Raw genomic sequence first — 25,823 nt, 5'->3', positions numbered from 1 at the left:
CAGGGATAAATATAAAGAATGCAGACCCTTTTTTGTGATGTGCTTGTGTGCTATTAGAACTTTGTGCTCTTTTAAGAACACACTGTTCAATTTTGCATCTTAGAGTCTTTGTTTATGTTTATTCATTTGTCTAGAATGCTTTCGCTTCCTTTTTTTTTTTTTCTAGCTTTTTTACTGCTTTCCTAGTTGATCAGGCTCAAAAATTTCTGTTGATTTCTTTTCTTCTCTCTACTTCCCAGTAATGCTATGGGTATTAATTTATTAGTCGTTCATTCAAGGACTATTGAGTCCTTATTTACTGTACCAAATAACTAAGATAGGAAGTAGGCAGTGAATGGAGAGGAAAGGGGAGGGATACAAAATAAATAAGATGGAGTGCTGTTCTCCCATTTACGGTACTCACTATATAATTTGACCGACATACCATACTCAAATAGTTAAGTTGTATTGTGATAAGTTACAGAATAGCTTCACTTAGGGAGCGATACTTGAGAAGAAAAGTGTTAAAAGTTACCAAGAAAAAGTGAAGGAATTTCTAGATAGAGAATCAAGTGTCCAGAGTTATAGAGGCCTGCTATGTTGGGGAACTGAAAACTAGTTAATATGGGTGAAGTAAAGGATTGGGGGTAGAAAGCATAGAATTACTGGGGAAATTAGGTTTCCCTTTCTTTTCTCAGCACTTTGTAAAATAGAAAAGCCTTGCTTCTTACCCACAAAGTTTAGTTTGTTTTTCTTGCTTTCAGCCCCAAATACAAATTCAGCCCATTTGTATTTGTATACTTCATATTTCTGTTGTTAAGTTTCTTAAGGGTAAGGACTCATTAAGAATTCCTTCTTATTCATACACATTTCTTCCACAGTGTTAAATACTACATTTTGCTTTCAACATTTGTTGAATACTAAATTTTAATTCTTAATATTTGTTATGATCATGTTGCTCAAAATAATTCCTATCACATATATGCTTCTTCTCATTTAATATTCTCTCATTTAATTTCATTGTGACCTGTGATGTTATGTATTTTATTATTCTTATTTTTCTAGTGTCTACAGATAACTACTCTCCCAGGATCACAAGCAGAAATTAGTGAAGAGATAAGGATATATATAGTTACAAAAGGATAAAGTAAATATATAGCTATAAAAATCATATTACTTTGGGTAAAACTACCAAATTAAATAAATGTGAATATTCATAACCTTAATGGTTGAATGAGGATGAATACTGTGATACATGTGGAAGGTGTTATAAGTCATGGTCCCATCACGAAATGATTACCACTCTGGACTCTGAAGTTGATGTAGGTCAATCTGAGAAGGCATAAGTAAGGCATAAAATGTTGATCTTAAATTAAAATCCTAAAGATTTGAAAACTATAAAATATAATAAGCAAGCTAGTAGGATGTTTCATGCATTGAAGAAAATATAAGTAGGGATACTTGACATGGAAGATACTTGACTGCCTAGCGTAGGGCTTAAATTTTTTTGGAAAACAAGTTTACTTCTAGGATAGAGATATTAGTGATTTGAAACGTATAGGCCCAATTCTTTGGATGCTTTGTCAAAAGTGAGGTCTACCAACTTTGGGAAGGTTGAGTGGTAGAGTTTCTATCCAGGAGAGTAAATGATACCTCCTTCAAAGTGTTCTGAGATATCTTTATAATTCCTGTATTATCTGAATTCCTGCAGAAACAACTTGTGTCTCCAAACATCTCCAAGCATTTATACAAACCTACATAGACTGGTGTTCACATATAGAAAATAGGTTCGTTTTTCTAAGTTTTAGGCCCCGAAGATGTGGGAAAGAGATGAAGGGAAAATATCTTTTGGTAATCTCCCTGACAGCATTATTCAGGGCAGTAGGTAAAATTGGCAGGTGTTTTTCACATTTTATATCCAATTTCATTTTTATGGGTTTACCTGATGATGCCTGTTAGCTACAGCTTTAAAATACCATGAGTTACTTGGTTTTGTTATGTTAATATATTTTGTATGTATATACATAATCTGTTTTTAATCTTAGTAAATACTAAATATTTACTTGATACACCATTAACAGAATGAGATTAAGGCAATTAAAATAACACTAATTGTTTATACATATGCTGTTTTTAATTTTCCTGAGACATTTTATTTTTTTCTCTTTAAAAATAGCATTTCTTAAAAAAATAAAAATAAATTTTAAAAATGGCAATTCTTAACTCTATTCCTCTAGCAGCACAGTGAAAGAATTAGCATTTTTTTGCATGAACATTTGGCATGTTTGGTCATATATTTTCACAATGAAAATTGTTCACTTGATCTGTGCCTTGAAAGATTATCGGCTTAAAGTTACAGTTTGGTCCTCATTAATTTAGTTAGAGTTTTAGTATGCTACAATTTTTAATTTTCTTGAGAGAATTTTTTTGTCTTAACAATAGTCTTTGAGAATAAAAGGATTTAGATTATTGTAGATATGTATTTGTGTATGTGTATATACACATTTATACACATAGTGGTACTCTTATTAATCTATGAGAGCTAATTTGTGTATTTTAATAGTCATCGGCCTTGCTTTTCAAAACACTTTTTACATTGTTTTTAATACTAAAGAAATTTATGCTAAAAAAAAGAAAATGTTAAAAAAATTGTTGATACTGTTTTATGTCAAAAGGTCTGCACCACTATTTTCTATGAAGGAGAAAAACCATTGAGCAGATAGCCCAAAAGTTCTTATATACATAAGTAAACCAGTAAGGACATATTTTTCCTTCCAATATAGTATTTTAGAATGCTTTGCATCATGTTTCCAGTTCACCTAAAAAGAAAGGACCCTATTTGCTTTATATTTTTCAATGTGGAAGGGGTGTGGTTTTGTTTTGTTTTACATTTATTTGTAGGTATTTATTTGTAGTCATATTACTAGAAACTCATTTTCTGGCTTTCATATGTCTTCTATTTTTGAATTGACATATATATGTGTATGTATATGGGTGTGTATCTACATCTGTCCATACATACATGAGGAAAATACAAAACTAGAAAATAGTAGATAAATTGTCATTATCTAAAATGGCTAATAATTGTTTGGGAATTGTGTTTCTTTTCTGTTGAAATTTTGGATGATAACAGCTTTTATTAACATTTTGAGGGCCCTCCTTTCCCCCACCACCATAACCATTTATCACAGTATTTACATAAGCAGTAAAATGTGTAAATGCTACTCACTGGAAAGATTTTAATTTCAGATCAGACAAATATATTCAATAGCATGATATTTTTATGTAAAATGTATACCATTTACATTTTCATTAAGACATTTTGTGAAGGTGTTGATTTTTCTGGGACCATGCTGCTACAAGTTGGTTGTTTAAAAATATAGTTTTAGATTTTAACATAAAGAGGAAAATGCTCTGTGCATTTCATAAACTTTGAGATGGAGAAAACCAGGCCTATCTTTCGAGAAAAGATTCTGGTTGTATGTTTTTCTTTATGCTATTCTTAACATATTTGTTAACAGCTTTTAGTAACATTTCCAAATGATTTTTTTTCTCATTTAGAGAAGAAAGGGGAAATGACTTAGATTTTTTAACTTTTTTCTTTTTTTTTTCTTTTTGTACTTTAGAAAGTGAAAATGTCTACAGATACTACATGCCATTATTATTCTTAATAATGGTTACACTATCTATACAATCTGTTATTTACATTTTCTTCATAAAACAGCAGACTGTTTTCTGTCATAAAACAAATCTGGCTTGTATTGGAACAGATATGTCATCTTTTAAAAGAGTTTTAAGGTTTCCTACTCACATTGACTGTCTTAAGCTTTAAATCAATGTCTGGCTCTTAATTTTAGTAAATGGCATGACACACTATATCCATGGAGAGCTTTTGACAAAACTTATTTATCAGTCTTTCTTTGCTGTGTGATTTACTCAGGTGGCTTCAGTTTCCCTTTAGTAAAATCATATCACAGTGCTGGTGCTAGAGTACAGAACAATGTTGTTACTGTGAACGCATCTTCTGCAGATAATATCCTGTTCCCTTTCTTTGTTGATATTTTTCTTTCTTAAACTTTGTCGCTCAGAGTATCTTTAATGCTAGCCAAGGAGTCAGGGATTTGGACGTATTTTCATGGACTTCCAAAGCTTTTTTTCCCCAGGTGAGTTAACTGTAAGGAACAGTCATACATTATTCAGGTATTTCAGCATGTATAACAAATCTTACCTTCTATCTTTTGAAGCCTTTGCTTACAGTTAATAAAAGGATTTTTGCCAAAAAGTAGATAGTTAAATAAATAAATAAATAAATAAATAAATAAATAAATAAATAAATAAATAAATAAAGTTCTATACAAAGTGCTACAGTTGAGTTTCCCTGGTAATCTTTTTCCCTCTACTTTTGACAAGGAATGTATTATTAGTTTAAGTTAAACTTTTATGTGACTTCAAATTTGCTGTATATAATTTATGACTAGCTTCTCCCACAACTACATCACTACATCTGGCTTTCTCAGAGCTTGCTTATTTCAGTGAGGAAGTCCCGACTCTGTGGCACTTCTCTTCTTCCCTAGCCTTTCATGCCTGTTTGGATGTTCACCTGAGAATGGGGTGGGAATGCAAGGAGAAAAAATAACACTGCATTTCATCAGTTTCATACGCTGGTCCCCAAGTCTTCTATTTTTGACCTGAATGAAGCGTGTATGTTAGGATTGTTTGAGAATGACAGCCACAATTCTATGACCTTTTTTTGTCTGTCAATTCTTCTCTTACTACTTATATTAAAAAAAAAAAGACTGTTTTACATTTATTAATTTGTATAGTTTCTTTGTTTAATAAAATACTAAGTATTTTAATAGAAGTTCTCATATATTGCCTTTCACTGAATGAGTAACTTGTGATTGTTATTAGTTTTTGCCAAGGCTACCTCTTAATGTTACACTAAATGATCAAAAGTTGGAAATATTGTTACAACTTAATTAAAAGCTCTTAGATACATTATTGAATACTAGTGAAATTGATTTTTCACTAGATATTCATATTTGCTTGTTATTTTTTACATATTTGTATAATTTCTTTGTTCAATAAAATATTAAATATTTAAATAGAAGTTCTCATATATTGCCTTTCACTGAATAATTTGCAATTGTTATTAGTTTTTGCTGAGACTTAATCTTACTGTTACACTAAATGATCAAAAGTTGGATATATTGTTATAACTTAATTAAAAGTTCTAGTTATATCATTGAATACCAGTGAAATTTATTTTTCATTATATCTGTTCATATTTGCTTGTAATTTTTGACATCATACCATGTAATTTTTGATATCATATCATGTAATTTTTAAAAAATGAGTTGTATAAGACTAATGTGCCTCTTCCAATTATGATATAGCATGATATATTTACTAAAGTTGGTTATTCACAACTAGACATTTTTAAATGTTTATTGAAAATTTTGTTAGTGTAGTGGCACAGCTTCTTAGACCCTAACTCTCCATTTTTATTTTGAGCATTCTCTTTATATTCATATGTAAATTTTTACAAATATATTTGCATGGGTATGTATAATACATAAATCTAACTAAATTTTTCAGGTATTTAAAATTCTTATTTCTATTAAATTGCCAGTGTATAACTAAAGAATGTTGGATAAATACAGCATGACAATTATAGTAAATGTCAACAAATATTGTACATAGTACATATTTGTATATATAAAAATTGGTGATTATCACCACAATGAAATTTATAGAATATTATATGAAGGTTACTGGTGGGTTTAAAATTTTCCCTAACCAATATATTGAGTTAAAGTCACAGGTACCCAGAATTCTTGAATCCACTGTTTTTTTTAAACCTTAAGAGTTTCATTTTTAATTTTTTTACTATAGAAAAGACCCTTTAGTATGATACTACTTATAGTAATAGAAGGATAGAATTATTTGTTATTATTTTATCTTGCATAAATAATGTGTTAGTGTTTTTTTTCATTTTTGTTCCATTTATATTATATTACTAAATGTTAATTTTAATCTAATATTGAATAAGTGCCCCAATATGGTCATCTTTTGTTATATTTAAACATAAAGCAATTTGTAGAGTCTCTAGTACTGTATTTAAAAAGTACAGTCTAAATCAGTTTTAAAGGAATAGTAATGACAATAGAAGAACTCCCAGTATGGAACTTCACATGTAGTTGGGAAGCAGAGCAAATATGAGGAAGTTATTTCTCTTCACTGCATTCACATAGGAAACGATTTCATTCAGATTCAACAGAAAAGTTGAGGCATATCCTTTTCTTTCATTTTGGAAGTGATGCTTTTATCTCCAAAAGTATAATATTTTATGTAAAAATGAATCTTTTGATACTAATCTCTGTACTGAAAGAATAATCCTCTTTTTCTGTTAATAGTGTTAATATATCACTGTTTAGTAATGGCCTAGCAAATCTAGCAAGACATCTTTATTTGTATAAGGAAGTATGAGTTGTTAAAATCTTATAAGCACTCTTATTTCGTTCATAACTAGTAAATATTAAGATGCAGCTATATTTTATGTACATTTTTTCATCATTGCTGTCTATAGATAAGTCTTCACACCTGTTTTCTCTATAAATAATTATTACAAAGTGGAAGGAAATGAAGATATAGGCTTTTTAACCCATACCAACATAGAGCAATGCAGTAATAATGATTCAAAATTATTCAGTTGTGGTTCACAGATTATATTATTTTTGTTTTTCCTACTGTTTAGTATTTTATTGAATGATAAAAATAAATTCAAGTACTATCATATTTCTTAAATTGTGGTGGTCAGAAATCAGAGGTTTATTTGCTCTCCTGCTAACTTACCTTTTCTTCACCTCTATTTAAATATTATTCGGCATTGAAAAACAAAGATTCTTTAGTAGTGGTGTTAATTAATGTATATATTTCAGTTATCTTTGGATATGTATTCTCTTGTTTGGTAGTATTATAGACTTGCTGTAAAAGCTAATAAGAGGATTGTCAAGTGATAATAGATTGCATTTTGTTTATTTTTTTTTCCTATTCAAATTTTCAGGAACCTAAAACTAATACTGATGACTTTTTCAAAGATATAAACTCCTGCTGCCCACAGGAAGCAACAATGCAAGAACAAGATATGCCGTTCTTGCGAGGAGGGCCAGGCATATACAAGGTAGTGAAGACGGGACCTTCCGGTCACAACATCAGAAGCTGCCCTAACCTTAGAGGTATCCCAATTGGAATGTTAGTTCTGGGAAACAAAGTCAAAGCAGTGGGAGAGGTATGGATTCTTGTAGCTTCATGACTTCTAAGTTACTTCTTTTTAATAAAAAAGAGTATCTCTTTTTACCAAAGGTTGCCATTTCCATCCCAGGTTTTTAAATGTTACTGTTCTTTATCTTTACTTGTATTATAAATACTACTAACATTTTTTCTGTACTTCTTTTTTAAATAGTTTTATTCTCAGAATTACCCTTGTGAAAATAATATTTATATTAACAATGATTTGTATTGTATATATGAATGTTTGGTATGTGCATATATCTTTCCATTATTACAAATGTACTATAACATGTTTTAACAGTGCTTTAAAATATTTGCTATGAATTGATTGGTATGGAGATGTAATACATGCAGAGAGTTTCATTTCTTTGTTCCCATTTATGTGTCTCACTGAAGTCCTGAGCAACTAAAATTACTTTTTGGTCAACTGTGGCATTTGCCTCAGCTGATGAGCTTGAAGATGTAGTGTGTCATGCTATTTCTCAGTGTCAGGGCCATTTTCAAGTTGTATTATAGACACTACTAATTTAAATAATAGTTTGCTGTGTTAGGACATTTTAGGTGCCAAAAAGAAAAAGAGAGCGCCATGTGTTTTAGGGCAATGTTTAAAGTTACTTAGGTATTATGTGCCTTGAAATTTATTTTTACTTAAATCATAAATAAGCAGTATTTTACAGAACATTTTATTGATTTCTGACTTACCTCAGGCTGTGGTCTTAATTTCAGAAACTAATTTCATGGTAAAAACTTTCGGAATGATTACCCTATTCAAACACTTAAACTTGTTGCTGGTTTTCAGCCTTAGTGCCCTGAAAGAATCAAGCCAACCAATCGTGCTTTTTGTTATGTACTAGGTAACCAATTCTGAAGGTGCATGGGTGCAGCTGGATAAGAACAGCATGGTAGAGTTCTGTGAGAGTGATGAAGGAGAGGCATGGTCCTTAGCTAGAGACAGAGGCGGAAACCAATACCTCCGACATGAAGATGGCAAGTTGGCTTAAATTTGTGATTTATTTGTGTGTTTATTTTTTTAGGTAAAAAGCAAAGCTAATGGTTAAAATCTTAACAATTGTTAATATTTGTACAATAATGGATACTAAATGCACGTGTAAGAAGAGAATTAAAAGAAAATGTGAAACATATGAATCCACCTTTGGAAACCATGCTTTTTATTTCATTGATATGGATTCATATGACTCATTATTTTGTGCCAGTCCAGAGCTGAATGCTTTACCCTTCCTGCTGCTAGAGGAAGTTCACTTTTCAAACCATCAATCATAGTACTTCTCCCAGGCAATTTCATTTAAATTTTGTCTCAGGATAGGAGCACTGGATGAATGCATAGCATCTTTTGAAGGGTTCCTATTTTGTTGTTAGAGCTTCAGCTTTTAGCGTTACCTCTTTCAACAGCAATCTCAATTAATAAAAGACTTTCCTTATTGTCCCCTTGTCTTCATTTTCCTCGGGTCAAAAACATGATTCTTCCAAGTTCAGATCATGTCATCACTTATGTAAAGCTTTAACTGATCCTGACGGAGTCAAGAATTCTGTGTTCTTAAAGAACTGTATTCACCACTAGAACAAAACTGATACTATATTGAAGTTAATTTTTTGTCTTTATACCTAGATTGTGAGTCCTTGTGGACAGGCACAGAGTTTTTAATCTTTGTATTCCTCGTTCTAAAACAGTTTTGGCACATACTAATTGCATACTAAGCTTTGTAAATACAAGTTGAGTCACAAAAATACTATTTAGGACATCAAAATAAATGGATAAGTCAAGCATAGATTTTTTATTCCAAAATCCAAAATTTATTGGAAAAGGTCAAATAAATAAAGGAACATGCATATTTATCCAAAAGAGACTAAATTCATAGTATGTATTATCCAAGAGGTAATATGGCCATAAGTATAAATAGATTTGTAAAAGTTTGAGACTTCATGAATGACAGAGTGCATTTAGATATTAAACATTTCTTCTTTTTTTTCCCTTACAACAAGCCTTTGTGCTAAGTTATATAATCTTCATTTTATAAGTAAGGAAACTAAAGGTCATAGAATTTAAAATGACTTACCTGTGGCTATACAGCTGGATGTATGACAGATGTAAGACGTGAGCCAGAATCTTCATTCATACTTGAGATGCTCTGCTCATTATATCACACCACTGTGTCAGTGAACAGTGAATAGAATTTGAAGGCCCTTCCTGGTCTTTACAGACACATATTTCATAGTTAAAGATGATGTGGTTATAAATTAATGTCCTGAAGTGGCATAACTATTCTTCATTATGTTGTGAAAGTGAAAAAAAGGCTTCATTTGTTGTAAATCAGACATTTGACAAAATACCTTCCCATTTATAATATGATTATGTATATACTACATATCAGAAATTCTTAAATATTTCCACTATCTAGAAATATTTAGATATAAATGAAATTACCTAAAGTGAGATCAGCTTTATATAAGAAATAGTTAAATAATACGTAGCTACCAAAGGGTCATCCTAGCTTAATAATTACTTATAATTAATAATTACTGTAACTGGCAGTATAGCATAATGCAGCCTAATGTGTCAGAGTGGACTCTGGAGCTAAACCACTACAGTACAAATACCAGCTCTACAGCTCTTAAGTGACATTGGCCAAGTTACCTAACATCTCTGTGCTTCAGTTTTCTCGTTTACAAAATGAAGATACTTTGTAAGTTCAATATGAAAGCTAAATGAACAAATAATAACATAAAGCTAGCCAGATGGTAAGATTAGCTGTTATTATTAAAATGTAAAATGCCGTCTATACTAAAGACATAGTTTTTTAAATGGAGAATTTTATTTCTATATGCTCAAAAGGTAAAAGATTCTTCTTAGGTAAAATGCTTCTTAAATTAGGATATTGTTTCTGCCAAGAAAGATATTCAGCCCTAAAAGCAGAAGTTTAAATTTTTCTCTGTCATCACTTAATGGTCCTTTGCTCTTTTGATATATATATTTTTTATCATAATGTGATTCTTAATATTTTAACATAAGACCTGGGGTGATCAGGAAAAAAGTGATGTCAGTGCCTTAAAATCACTAAGATTAGTTGATAATTGTATCCAAATAGTCTGCTCATTGGTATTAACAAGTAATTATATTCAGTATAGAAATAAGAGGATTTGGCACTATAGTAATTTATATGAAATACTAAAGTAAAACAAAACTTTCCTCTTGTTAAAATTCTTTATAGGTCTTTGATATCTGTAAATAAAGCTAGTAGGCAAAGTTACTGCTCTGTTAAAAACAGACTTTGGCTCAGTCAGTTAAGCATCTGCCTTCTTCTCAGGTCATGATCTCAGGATCCATGATCTCAGGGTCTTGGTATTGAGCCCTGCATTGGGGCTTCCTGCTCAGCAGGGAATCTGCTTCTCTCTCTGCCTCTGTCCCCTCCTCCTGCTCACATGCACACGCACTCTCTCTCCCTCTCCCTCTCCCCCTTTCTCCCTCGCTCCCTCTCTGTCAAATAATAAATAAAATCTTAAAAAAAAAAAAAGAAAAGAAAAACAGACTTTGTACTTGGTGCTGAGACCATTCTGAGGTGAGAATAATGCTATCTTTCCCATTCAGGGTTAATGTTTATGAGTATTTTCCAGAAGAGATATTCCCACTGCTGAAATCTCTCATACTGAAGAGTATTGCCTAAGGGAAGTGCTGGGATTGATTTCTTGAAAAGAGTCTAGAAATGTCCATTAAGGGGTAGACATACAGTACCAGTAGTATAGCAGGATTCTGATTTACAGGGAGGAAGAAAACACTTCACCACCTTCTTTCTAGTTCTATTTTTCTCTTTAAAGAGATCTTGACTTTTAAAAATATACTTAAAACTTTTCATTATTCATTATATTATTTTGATGGGACACTTTTTTCTCTTTTTTACCTTTCATTTGACAGATTTTATTTTGCCTTTTTAAAGTTGACATTAACATAACTTTTTTTCATGAAATAGAATTCTGATACATTTATAGACTTAAGTATGTGCAAATAGCTCTGACTTCATGACTTGGTTTATCATCGTTTCATTTTGGGGGAAAATGGCCTTATTTAAGAAGTAAAAGGTTAAAAATTAAAGTTTCCACAATTTTTATATTCAGAACTTAAAATATTTTGTATATTAGTACTCGAAGTACTATATACTTACACATTTTGAAGACTCTTTTCTATTTGAGTACTAATATACAAAATATTTTGATTTCTGGTTTATTAGGATACCCATTTTTATTATAAAATGCTCTTGTATAAATTTGTTACAAATTTGAGTTCCTGGTCCAGAAATACTAGTATACATTCAGTGATGTATCCTGCCACAGTAAAAGTAGATTGGCTCCATAAGAGCATATCCAATTTCTAAGTTTCACTGTATATTTAATAAATGAAAACCAAGATTTGTCATATACTCTGTCAAGTGTCAATGACCTAATTGTTAGACTTATTATCAAATCTGAATGTGATATTATTTTAAAATCATAAAGTCTTTCTTGGCAACTCTCTCTTTATTCTACGAATAGGGAATAACATAAGAAACTGATGTATTATCAAATCTAAATGTGATGTTATTTTAAAATTATAAAGTCTTTCTTGGCAACTCTCTCTTTATTCTATGAATAGAGAATAGCACATAAGAAACTGATATTATAGCTGTGCCTTTTATTATAGAACAAGTTCTTCTGGATCAAAATTCTCAGACTCCTCCTCCAAGCCCTTTCTCAGTGCAAGCTTTTAATAAAGGGGCAAGTTGTAGTGCTCAAGGATTTGATTATGGACTTGGAAATAATAAAGGTAGGTATATGAAAGTGAGTCTTTTTACCTATCCAACTTTAATATTTTTTATTGCCCTACATTTTTCCCATTTTTAGTACTGTTCACCCATAAAACTTTTAAAGTTTGTTCCTAGAAAACTAGCAGTCAGATGTTTACAAAAGCATTCTTTTTACAGGATCATTTTCACCCGTTTTAGTTTATATTCATAGGAGTTATTTCGTATTTGCTTTTACTTTAAAGATACTCACTTTGGATACACATAAAGATTCTGTGACACCGTATCTAGTAAGGGAACTATTGTTTTTATCATCTATATTATTAGAAGTAGTGTTAATGAGCAAAAAAGAACCTTACAAAATGCTCCATTTAAAATCAAAACATTTTAAGTAATACTACACGTCAGCCTTATTACGTATGTGTGGTTTTGGTTTTGAATGTCTGACCAAGTTATCTTAGTTAATTTAGAATTACATGAAATGAATGATGTCTTTGGGTTTGGTATATATAATGAAGTCAGAGAGTTGTGAAAAGAAAAATAAAACCCTAAACCAAAGAATTTAAAATGTGCATAGCTGTTTTTGGCTGTAATATTAGAAGAGACCAACATTATGGACAATCTAAACAATTATTATTTCAGAATAATTTATACATGAATTTCATCTAAAATTGGATTTGTATCTAAATTCAGATATATTTCTGTTCTTTCTATGTACTTGATCCTGCCTCCTAAATCAGCATATCATCAACAAGTAGTATACAGTTAGATGATGGGTAAGAGGGAGAAGATAGCCTAAGTAAAAATAATTTTACTTCAGAATGTTATTTACACTAATTCATTGGATTTGATTTCAAAGAACAAAGACCATCGTTAGACCTGACTTGCAGAGCAAGTGAAATAATGAAATAGTCAACAAAACACAAAATGGCAGCAATGTAGAGGAAATTTTCAACTTAAAACCACATTTTGTTTGATACTTTTATTGCTTTCCATAAAGTACTTATATGAAGCAATTCTAGCTACAAGATTTCTTTTTGGCTTCTCCTACTCTCTTATGTTGGTCTATCCTGCAGGCGTGGGGACACCTGCTTGCTCGTTTCCCCGTAGGTGAGATTTGAACTAGCTTGAGCTAGATCTTCACACTTAAGTAGGGTAAATGCTTGGGGGTGTTTTTTTCATCTCCCTTTCTCTTTCACCATTGTCAATCCTTCAATTAAAATCTCAGCACTTAACGCTACTATGCTTTGTTAATAATCTGTTTTAAAGCCATATTTAATTCAAATTGTATGCTGTCAGTCACTTCTCTAAAATGTATAAATTGTACTGGTGGTTATCACTTAATTTAGTCTTTAAAATAAAATGTATTAAAACATCATAGGACTATTAATCAACTTTAAAGAGACCAACATTGTTGAGAACATTTGTTATTAAATAGAAATAATAAAATATTACTTTTTTAAAGGTGTGAGTTTGCTAATATTGTTCAGAAATGGCATGTACTTGTTAATAGACTTTTTAAATATTTAGATGGTACAAAGGAATATTAAGAAACTTAAAAATCTAATCAAATATATCTAACCTTTGTGTATGAACTTACCTTTAACAGTAGTTCCCATTTTCTTTAACTAATTATACTGTCTAAGTTCAAGAAATTGTTTTTTGGAGAAATTCTTTATTCTTAATTCTGTAAAGTTCTTCATAATCTCTAAAATCCTTTCTGTAATCTACAGCATAAGTTTTTAAAAAGTAGACATGTAGCTGTGTACACAGTTCTTTCCATTTAAGTCTTTTCCTTCTTGCTGCTTCATTTAAAGTTTTCAGTTAAGAAACTTTATTATATGTAGGGAATGTGGCTGGAAAGGTACTATTTTCCAGTTTCTGCATCAACTACTCTGGATATGTTTTTTCTTCTTCTCTTTTTCAGCATCACTTAAACTATTTAATATACATAATGTTATAAAGAAGGAGCTAAGGATCATCCATCTAATTGTTTCATATTTTTAAAAATATTTTTCTGTTACAGTCCTTTGTATTTAATTTTAAGGAAAAATGTCACAATTCATATTTGAGATACTATTCAAATTAGATAGTTCATACTCCTTTTTATCTTATAGGTCTTAAAGATTTTTATATTATCCATCCAAGCAAGGGAGTTCATGCTTTAAGAAGTATAATTTCTTTGACAGGAACAATTTAAAAAGGGGAAATATTAATTATTGACTAAATAAATATATTACTAAGTTGATAACATATGCTTTGCCTCCCTTCAATTCTACATTTACTTAAAAAACTTTTCATATTTGCTTATTTTCTGCTTGAAGTGTGTTGCACATGAGGCAGGGTTATTTAGTCATTTGTTTGGTATTATATAGAAGGTATTGTTTACTTAGATCTTCATTTACACTTGTATAATATTGAGTCAACTTACCTGTCATGGATTCTTCATAAACTCTAAATTCTCCCATGCTGCTGCTCAGTGTTGTATATGAATTTACATGAATTTGTTTTTGTAGGTGGGCTATATAATATTATTAAAGCAAAATGCAATATTTGGTCCCTAATTCGAGGATGACAAACATCAACTTCCACTCATTTCTGAATTGGCATAGTTTTATTTAGTGTTTAACTTTATCTGAATGTCATAAAGCACCATATTCTTTGCCATTTTGGATGTTAATAAATAACAAGTTGTAGTTTTGACTGTTTTGCCCACTGCAGGTGACCAACTGAGTGCCATATTGAATTCCATTCAGTCACGGCCCAATCTCCCAGCTCCTTCCATCTTTGATCAAGCTGCAAAACCTCCCTCTTCCCTAGTCCACAGCCCATTTGTGTTCGGACAGCCCCTTTCCTTCCAGCAGCCTCAGCTTCAGAGTAAGTCTGTCAGCCTTACCTGCCTCATCAAGCCATTTCTGAAGCTTTGTTCTGAGTTGTTTATTAGTTACTAATTATTTATCAACTCACTTGACTGGTTTTATTTAATGAAGATGTTATCCCTTCCCACATTTTTTAAGCATTTAAGCTTTTTTGAGCTAAGACATTCTGCAGCTAAGACACTTCTTTTTTAATCACACATTTTTGTTAAGTATAGCTATTGAAGTATGACTGTTATGCTCTCTATTCTGATTCCAGCATAAGCAAATACAACAATAAAGCATGTTAAAAAAACTATTTTATTTAAATTTTTGTTTTACAATATGCATGACTATGCTAAGCATAAGTTATAGAGATGATTTTCATTGTTTTATACTGGATTTTTGTTACCAGAGATGCCCCAAGAGAAAAAAAAACCTATTTCACTGTACAAGGGTATGAAGGAGAGGTGATACTGGGCAGGTTTGTTTGTTTCTTTTAAGTGAATTTGGTATCTGTGAAATGTATAGCAACTTTAGGTTTCCAGATTTTCTCAAATTGTTGTTTCTTCTCTTGCTTTTTATTTTTTTATGTTGTTTTCCTTGTTCTTGATATGTGTAAGTGATCATTTGATTTTAGCTCTGCTTTCTAGGGTTGCTCTAGCCCTTCATCCAGGATAGTAATTCACATTGATCTGGAAAATAGACCCAAACAAATTACACTTAATGGAATGTTCTTTTTTTTCTTAATATCCTCCTCACACTTCCACATAAATTTCTAAAAGCTTCTTGCAGTATGACAGCAATAAGCTCTTCTTGACCTTCAGTTCATATATCATACAATATGTAAACCACTCACTGAATGAGTTTGTGAAAGTCCCAGCTCATGCAAATAATGTTACTTGTTATGATCTTATTATCTATGTTAGAGTATACAAGAGTTACAAAACTTTTCTAGGATTGTAGTATACATTAAGAAAGTTTAAGGAAATTAAGTAGTTTGAAAATACAAGTAGTATCAACTTCTAGCCAATCAGTGTCTTTATATATATACAGTATTCACTTGAATAAATAAAAGAAGTATTTCAATGAAACACAGTGTCATATGTATGAAATAGTTTTTTCCTTCTTTGGTAAGCATTCCAGAAGAAGGAAAGAGAAGTGACAACTTAGTTTACTCATTTTATGAAGCAACAATTTTTTTTATATTTATGTGTGCCCAGGTTACAGGAGGGTTAAAAGGTAAAGACAAGGGGGAAAAAAACAAAAAGGAAAAAAATCATGATCAGTTAGGCAGAAAATCTTTATTAATAAAATTTTAAACAACAAATTACCCTGATAATGTCATAGCAGCAGCAGAAAAAAAAAAAAAAAGTAAGGATATTTTTGTTCTACCTGAATGGTCATTGCAATTCTTCTAAAAAAAAAAAGTGTAATTATTGCTTTTTTCACCAAATTGTTTAATAAAATATTTTAAAATATAAAGACCATAATAAAATCAGATTTGTCTCCCTTGAAGGATAATAGGTTTCTCTCTTGAAGGATAATAGGTTTCCAGCTGACATTGTATCAAAATAATTTTATGTATCCTGTGTCCAGGCATTCTTAGTACCACTTCTTCCTTTACCATCTTGGAGAAAATTTGAAATCATGGCCTAGACATATCTCAGTTACCAGTTTTCTGAATCATTGCTTATCTATACTGCAGCAATGGGAATTACTTAAATCTTTCCTCTAAACCTTTCATCAGCATATCACTGAAGTTTGACTTCCAAATTCCAGAAACCAGAATTCTTAGTTTTTAGCGTGACTAAACCTAGTATGGAATCTAAAAATAGTTTTAATATTTTGGAAATTAAAATTCGAGTGGAATTAATCACATCATATTAAGAAAATTAAGTATGGAAGAGTGCTTATTATTAAGACTACTTGAGGTAGGGTATTCTTTCCTGAACATCACTGCTATCTATCACACTAACAGTTCATCTTGCTTTAGAAAATGGCTACATAATGAATTTCTCATTACTAAATAGCAAAATGAGAATCATTTTTGTCTTCTACTTTTGTGATACTAAAATGAAACATTATGTATAGAAGACTGTTTTTATTTATTTTTGCTTACACTGATAGTCACCATTATATAGATACTAAACACTGTATTTAAGCACTTTGATACATCCTCATTTATATTGTCTCCATTTTACAGATCCGGAAACAGAAGCTCAGGGTAAAGGATTTTCCCTAGAAACACATACAATAAAATGGTAGAGCCAGAACATGAGACTAGTCTTACTGACTACAAAGGCTGTGTTTTAAATATTCACCTTTGTGTGCTAATAAGTAATGCTGCCAAAACTGGCCTTTAATATGTGTGGGTTTTTGTTTTTTTGTCGTTTTTTTTTTTAAGATTGATTGATTTGAGAGAGAGCAAATGACAGGGGTGGAAGAAGAAAGGGTCAGAGGGAGAAAGAGAGAAACTCGGGCAAACTCCATGCTGAGCACAGAGCCTGACACAGGGCTCAATCTCACAACCCTGAGATCATGACCTGAGTGGAAAACTAGAGTCAGATACTTTAACTGGCTGTGCCACCCAGGTCCCCCAGTATGTGTTTTTAAATTTCCATCTACAAAAAAAAAAAAAAAATCCATCTACATTTATCACCCACAGTATTAGTTTTGTTTGGGTTGGTTATTTTCCTTTATAGTTTAATTTTAAGAATGCAACATAGTTGGAAAGAAAAACAATTTTCCTAAATGTTATAACTCAAGTTCCCAGTTAAATATATAAGCTCTACATATAGACACACATAAACTGCCCCACATATTCACTGTATCTAGAATTTCTGTGAGTGTTATTATCAGTAATTCTTTAGGTTTTGTTTTGCTTTTTTTTAAAGTGAGGAATAGGGATCCCTGGGTGGCGCAGCGGTTTGGCACCTGCCTTTGGCCCAGGGCGCGATCCTGGAGATCCGGGATTAAGTCCCACATTGGGCTCCCAGTGCATGGAGCCTGCTTCTCCCTCAGCCTGTGTCTCTGCCTCTCTCTCTCTCACTGTGTGCCTATCATAAATAAATAAAAATTAAAATAAAAATAAACTGAGGAATAGTTTTTCACTAATCTTTGGAATTGATATTTATTCTGGTACATTAAACTAATTTGGTAATTTTTGAAACTAGCAAAATTATATATACCCACAAATTATTTCAACTGTTATCCTAGTGAAATAGAATAATTATAGAAATAAAACTACAGATTTCCCTTGTCTTATGCAAGGATAGGCATGAAAGAGATAGAAGTCTGTATCTTAGGCTTCTTCTTTACTGTTCTATAATTTACTTTTTTATTTCAAATTATTTATGTAGGTTTTAGAATTAGTGAGCAATTTTGTAATAAGGTTCTAGTGAACTGAGGTGGAGAATTATATCTCTGCCTGCTTTTCTGTAAGAATATTACCCCTCTTATTTTCACTATCTTTTAAAAAAAATATTTATTTATTCATGAGAGACATACAGAGAGAGAGGCAGAGACATAGGCAGAAATAGAAGAAAGAGGGAGAAGCAGGCTCCATGCATGAAGCCCGATGTGGGACTGAATCCCAGGACTCCAGGATCACACCCTGAGCCAAAGGCAGACGCTCAGCCGCTGAGCCACCCAGGCATCCCTTATTTTCACTATCTTTACTCATTCCTTTTGAAAGCATCATTTTCCGTCCCATAGCCCTTGACTGAGCCTTACAAATCATAGGTATTGAAGAAATATTTATTGATTGTAAATGCCTAAGATTATCACTTTCTTTGGTGTAAACTGTGAATTTAAGATCGTGTATTTCTTGTTATTTTATGATAGACATTCCAGTATTTACTCACAGTACATCTTCAAAGAGGAGGAAGAATATTTTAGTACTAATTAAAAAGACTATAGTATGATAGTACAATGTCAAATAATTCTGAATTTATACTGAGTTATGATAATTCTGAGTTTATACTTAAGCAAGATCCTTCAACTAAGAAACTATTCCAATGACTGTCTTTAACATAGGCATTTTATATCCACTGTCCAGAAGGCTAAATAGTTTGTTTTTATTTTTCTTATAGAAAAAATGATAATGAAGAAAATTTACTATTCTCCCAGACATTTTAAACATGTATCATGTAATAAATGTTAGTTTGTTAGGTTATTCTGTTATTTTGACAGGACTTTCACACTCAGATAGGAAACCTTAAGGTTACCTTACAACAGGAGTTTTTCTATTATACCTGTAGGTTACATTCTTAAATGAGACCAAAAAATTGCTAAATGTGACTGAAAAGGGCTACTTGAGTGTCTGCATGCATATTTATTTACATTTGAGAATACTAATATATAGTAAAGCACTGTGTTTATTTAGCTTATAGAAGTGAAGTTGTAGAAATTCTTAAAATTCAAATTTCTCCTCCAGCCACTTTGTTTTTTTAAAGATTTTATTTTTTTATTCATGAGAGACACAGAGAGACATAGCAGAGGAAGAAACAGGCTCCCCACAGGAAGCCCAATGCGGGACTAGGTCCCAGGACCCCAGGATCATGACCTGAGCTGAAGGCAGAAGCTCAACCCCTGAGCCACCCAGGTGTTCCCCCGACCTCCCACCCCCCAGCCACTTATTAGTTTTATGTATTAGGTTACTTAATCTGAGCCCAGTTTACTCCATTTGTAAAGTGAAGTGCCTGGTAAATGTTATTTGCTGGTATCAGTATTGCCTTTTGATGCAAACACCTAACATCTCTTATGCTCCAAGGAAGATTGGAGGAAGTCACAGCCTGAAAGAGAGCAGTTTATTCTCATTGTGGAAGGAGTGGCAAGAAAGAGTTTGGAAAGAGACTATTGAGGTTTCCTAGCGACCCCTTAGTGTACATTTTTACAGCATAACTTTATGACTTGTCTTGAGATTGGTTCTTCATCTAGTAACACTATTTTCACATATTACTATAAATGTTAGTATAAAAGCCAGCTTTGTTTCCAAGACTTAGAGGTCCTTTCTATTGTAGACTGTAATCATACTACAGAATTTGTCCATTTGCTTACCTGCCCACGATGAAGGTGTGGCACGAATGGAACCTTTTATTTATGTGCCTGGTCTTTTTTTCTTTCTTCAAACATTAAGTATCTTCCTAAAAGCCTTTTTGTTTGGGTTTGGGTTTTAGCTGTCTTCGTGCTACATAAGTATTGTGTCCATCTGAAGGCAGGATGTAGTTAACATAAAATGAACCTGGACAAAGTGTCTGATTTCTTTGATCTATAGTTACCATTTTTTGCTTCACGAGTAATAGGTCTGTGGCGAGCCAGATTTTTATTTTTGAGAGCATCCCCAGCCCTATTGTGCCTCACACTATTGCTTAAGGAGTAATAACCTTTTCATGGAACTTTTTGAAATTATTCTTTCTAAGGCCCAAGATACAGACCCACCAAATTTTGCTCAGAATTTTCCTATCTCTGGCATCACAAACTCTGAAATGATATGCTTCCCCCTCTTACATCCCTAAACCATAGTTACTTGGAAGTTACTATGTATTTAGTAATATGCCATGAGTATGCTTTAGGCAGGTGCAGTTATATGTAGAAGTCATTCAGAAACACATTGTATTTTGGGGGCTATCCACCTTACAGATTTTCATCCATCTTCCTTTCGACTTTCTTATCATGGGGGTTAATGTTACATTCTAATGAAAAGCTTGTTTCTGTTTTATCCCTCAGTTGGAAATTTTCTTCTAGCTTTCATTATTTATAATTCATTTAGTATACTAGCATTAATGTGAATAAATTTTATTTCCTATTCCATTTCTTAAACTCCTTTAGCATTCTCATAATCCAGCTTTTTTCCTGATACATTTACTAGGATTCTGTATATACTGATCATGCAAAGATATTGCATCTAAAGTCTTCTGTCCAGACAGCTGCTAGCTAAGAGTATGTAATTATTAATATCACTGTATCTTAAATCCTCCAAAAAATTAGTAGACAGAAGTGGGAATTATAATTATACTTATTTTTTTTATCTGCATGTTGTTTGGTCACTCACATCTTTTTGGTCAGGTTGAATGTTTAACTTAAATATTCTCAAGAACCAATAAACTAGGGTTTTTTACATCTTTAAAAATAGATAATTTTAAAATAATTTCCAGAATATCAGATTCGACCTCACCATTTATTGCCTACTGTAGGCATCTATACTATACATCTATACAAAAATATCTGAAGTGCTATTGAGAGCAGGATACAAATGTACAGTACTGGGATTTAAATCCGGTGAAGAAGGTCAGAAACACTGTCCCTATCGTTCTACTGTAAACTCAGTGAAATTTTATGATCATTGCTTGTGAAGAATCTATAGAATTAGATTTATTTTCTACATTTTAAAAATATATACACACACATAAATGTAGGACAGAATACAGTGAAATATGAGTTATCATAGATTTATTTATAAAACTTCCTTAAATTCTTTCAAGTAGCTATGTTAGGATTGCATTTAGTAATTTTACTGAGACTATAAAATTCATAACTGCTGTATTGCCTCAGGATTAAGAAAAAAAGACGAGAAGCAAAAATAGATGCTGAAGATTATTTCTGCCAGCTATTTGTAGCCTCCTAGAGGATATTCTGTGGAAAAATCTCCATGAATATTACTTCCCCTGTCTGATAGCAGGAATAGTGACATAGGTGATGCAGTTAGACACACGTTACCTGTTAAATATAATGTATTTGAAACATAGTGTCCCTTCTAATACTGTTTAACATTTCTGATCATTGCTTAATTGTTGATTTAACAATGAAAAAGAGTAAAAACCGTTTTAAATCCCAGAACTGCAGTTTTGTGTGCTGCCACCAGATGGTGACATGTTCCTTGATTCTTCCAGTTTATGTTTCCAGTGACAAGGTCAAGGTTCTAATATTCACAGCAAAACCACAATTTGTCCTTGTTAAACTGAAACAAGAATGCTTTTCTTATTGTAAACTAAAGTATACTATTTTTTATTATTATCAGTATCTAGGGAGTGATTTTTTCAAGTACAATTTATAGTGAACTCAAAGTTGCTGTGATCAGAAAATGAACTAAGTTCCCCAGGGAACTTAATGGTTGGGATCCAAAACAAAGAATAAATGACACATAAAGAACTGTGTAGTTAATAAAGGGATATTTTATACCAAACACACAACACTGACTTCAAATGAGTACTGGAGGAAAATCTTGTTTTTATATTGTTTTTAATACTCTCTTTAGTGAACTATATGTTGCACCCAAAATAATCAAAATTCCACAGAGGTGAATTTAATAATTGGTTGTTTTGCCTATAAAATGATATTTTAAAAAGAACATGATTTAGTTTCCAACAAATTGCCTGAAAATTTATTGACTTTCTTTTGTGCATAGATATTGGTGTATATTTTAAGGATTGCTTTTCTTTTTAAGAGGAAAAATATAGATCTTAAAAAGTTAACTATATCAGACTATGTTCAAGTATGAGCAAATTTTGTAAAAATTAAATGCATAGAACAAGCGCTGTCTGTAGTCACAGCTTAATTTCTTTAGGTATTTAACAGTAACCTTTTGTAGACTTTCAAAAAATGTTTCTTATTCACTGTGAATCATACCTAGGAATTCAATCTCTCTTGGCTTTGTAACATATTGAAAAGACTTTAAAGCTGTTGGGGCTTAAAAATCTTTTCCAGGAGCTTGTCCTTAAACTTCTAACATCTTATCCTACAAAGTGCCTTGTTTTTCACATTTATGTTTATGGGTGCTTCCAATTAAGATAGTATTCTGATTCCTGCTCCTATGTCCTACTAAACCCTGGTCTTCACAGATTTTAACAAGCAAACCACAAGACCGTATCCTTACATTTGCAGTTTGAATTCCTCTTGAATTAACTTTTCCATTAGAAAGCTGACACCCTCCTAACTGATATTTTCAGTGAGAGTTGCAGACTTTGTATTATATGAGATTTAAATAGCAGAATTCCTTTTGCAGTGCCTGGTTACCTTTGAGGTTTTATGTATTTCAAAAACAAGGTTGCTCAAAAACATTAAAATCTTAATTTTTTTTTAACTTAGATGATGAGTTGAGGGCACGTATATCCCATCTCTCCATGCATGCCTACCTTTCTATCTTGAACCACTGCAAGGGTCCTTGCAGTAGTCCTTATTCACAAAAGTTACCCTAGTCACTTTTGTTCATCAGTACTAGGATCTCATTGTAGTTGATCTGTCAGCTGTGTGTGACAGAGTTCTGTTCCCTCTTTTTTTTTTCCCCCTAAAACACGTTCTGCTGGATATTTTACTTCCTCATCAACTATTCATTTCTCTTTTCTTCATCCTCCTCTGTTCTGTCTTTCTAGGAATGCCCCAGGATTTTGTCTCTTCTGGACCCCACTCCATAACTGGTCCTCTCCAAGCATAGAATGTCACTCAGCATCTGCCTGCTTTTGGCTCCTGAGATCATTGCCACTTGATATATATTTGCTTGTTATCTCTCCTTTTACCTGAAGATAAACTCCATCAGAGCATGGACTTTATTTTCGTTCATTTTATCTTCAATTCCTAGAACAGTGTCTAACACGTACTGTAGAGTCAGTACCTTGCATGGAATGACTTCTTGGCTTCTGAGTAGTTTATCTTAAATCTTGACCACACTAATAAACTAGTCAATGATTACTTTTTCTATTTTGAGAAAAAGACATATGTTGTATCCTTTTTTTTTTTTGTTTCAATAACACGAAAGTTATCTCCTTACCACCTGAATTTATTTCAACTCAATTGATTACATTTATTGTCATCACCATGAGTTAAAATTTTAAATAAAATGGGTTTTGTTTTCAGATTTAGATAGATTTTGTTTTTTAAAGATTTTACTTATTTATTCATGAGAGACACAGAGAGAAAGAAGGCAGAGACATAGGCAGAGGGAGAAGCAGGCTCCATGCAGGGTGTCTGATGTGGGACGCGGTCCTGGGACTCCAGGATCACACCCTGGACTAAAGGCAGGTGCTCAACCACTGAGCCACCCAGGCATCCCGATAGATTTTTGTTTTTAGATACTACTTTTAAAAGACTACAGTTTAGAGGTTCTATTAATTATTTGGAAAAAAAGATGAATAATTTTAAGTACTTCATTTTCTGCATGGTAAATCATTAATGTGGCATTTTTCAGTGACTTGTAAATTTGCTTTGCTTTGTTTGTGTCGCAAAACTTTTTATAAACAAAATTTGGTATCCCAGTAATAGTCTCTACAGAACAAACACTAAATATTGGTAGTAGCACTTATATTTCCCACCAAAGGTGGACTCAGAAAGTAGTCAACCCTAAATGTTTCCATACATATTGGAAAAATCAATCATGTGTCCATACAGAAAACCAGGTAACAGTAGCTGTGCTAATTTGTAAATAATATTTCTGTATTTCACTGTTTACAAAAGAAAATTTACTTATAAACTTTTATTTATAAGTAAATGAGCACCAAAGAAAAGAAAACTGAGCTAAAGAAATATTAGTCTAAAAAGGAATGTTCAGATTTGATTTATGAGAATGATGAGCCTTAACTTTCAATGCATTTGGAGCTATCTTTATTAATTTGAATCAATTTGACCTTTGTTTTCAGTTTTAATTTTAGAAAAATATAAACCTGTTGGAAAATTTAGCAGGATATAAACTTTTTAATAAGATGATTGTGCATACCATTTGAAATGCTTTGTTTCTGCTTGTGTTCTCTGCTGAATTTTTTTTCCATTGAATCTGTGCTGCTTCTTTGCCAATGTTTTCCACTATAGAATCTCCATCTCACAACCTTGCTTCTCGCGAGCGCATTTACAAAACTTATGGTGTAGCTGGGCCTGCCTCTGCTCTCTCATCTCTGTCTCACAAACTCAAGGGTGGGTATGCGTGCATTCACGGATGGGCCATTTATAGTGAACATAGGAGGTTTCAATAAAGTTTTATTAGTTCACCTCAGTCATTTCCATCCCATTCCATTTTTTGAGATTAAAGTTTATCATTTTATTTAAAATTTGGTATCTCGGGGTAATTTGTATTATGTCCATTCACTATTATGGTACTAATTATCCTAATTGATATGCATGTTTATTATTATCTGTAGGTTAAATATGACTTTTACTTAATTTCAAACCTATTAAGGTCTTTAAAAACAAAATAGATATATAGAATGAAATGCCTGATTTGGGGAGGTGTAAAGTCAATATTTTATCAGAACAAGATGGTATATAAGACATAAAAAGCACATGGTGATCTGTAAAAACATAGTATCTCATGTGATAGGTTTAGTCTTACAAACTTATTTCCTGTTATGGAATGTTAAGTCATTTTCCTTTTTTTAGTTTTTTTTATGAAAAACACTTTGATAATTAAGTTGAAGTTTTTTAATTTGACCTAATTATCAGGATAGATATACATATATTAGATACATAGGTATAAGCCTACATGTCCCGTTTGGCATTGAGTCTTCCTAATATCATTTTCTTAGCCACTTAGTTTTAATATTTTAAATTTAGAAATATTCAAACTACTATGATGATAAAATTTCAGACAGTTTAAAAATACGTTTTTGGTCTTTTATGAGACTTTGACGCCTACTCATTTTTTTGTCTTAAGGTAATTTCAATTAAACTTAAAATCCTGCATTTTAAGAAAATTTTATCAAATTATTTTTGCACCAATGGTTAATATATTGCATAAGTTTTTCAACTAATTTTCCTTTTTCTTAGAAATCGGTGAAACCTTTTTATCGTTTTTACAGTTGACAGTAATACTATATATTCTTAGGATAATAGTATTGTAGAACCTGATCTCTACAAAAAATACTGTTGTATAATCTGATACATAGTAATGGCATAGCACAATTTAGTATTATATTATGGT

General features: G+C 31.8%; 1 protein-coding gene across 13 annotated transcripts in view; it reads left to right on the top strand.

Annotated features, from left to right (window-relative positions):
• Positions 1–25,823, top strand: part of MYCBP2 (MYC binding protein 2) — a 258,986-nt gene that overhangs the window by 178,874 nt on the left and 54,289 nt on the right. For 5 of the 13 annotated variants that reach the window (XM_038569798.1, XM_038569796.1, XM_038569792.1 and 2 more), the window contains 5 exons: positions 4,068–4,142; positions 7,046–7,270; positions 8,127–8,259; positions 11,963–12,085; positions 14,760–14,939. In XM_038569798.1, the coding sequence (XP_038425726.1) occupies positions 4,068–4,142; positions 7,046–7,270; positions 8,127–8,259; positions 11,963–12,085; positions 14,760–14,939 (736 nt within the window). The remainder of the gene's footprint in view (positions 1–4,067; positions 4,143–7,045; positions 7,271–8,126; positions 8,260–11,962; positions 12,086–14,759; positions 14,940–25,823) is intronic. The other 8 variants (XM_038569803.1, XM_038569793.1, XM_038569794.1 and 5 more) reach the window with 7 other exon arrangements.

The sequence above is a fragment of the Canis lupus genome, chromosome 22, assembly GCF_011100685.1.
Source record: "Canis lupus familiaris isolate Mischka breed German Shepherd chromosome 22, alternate assembly UU_Cfam_GSD_1.0, whole genome shotgun sequence".
Classification (NCBI taxonomy): Eukaryota; Metazoa; Chordata; class Mammalia; order Carnivora; family Canidae; genus Canis; species Canis lupus.
This window is presented reverse-complemented; position numbering and strand designations above follow the sequence as displayed.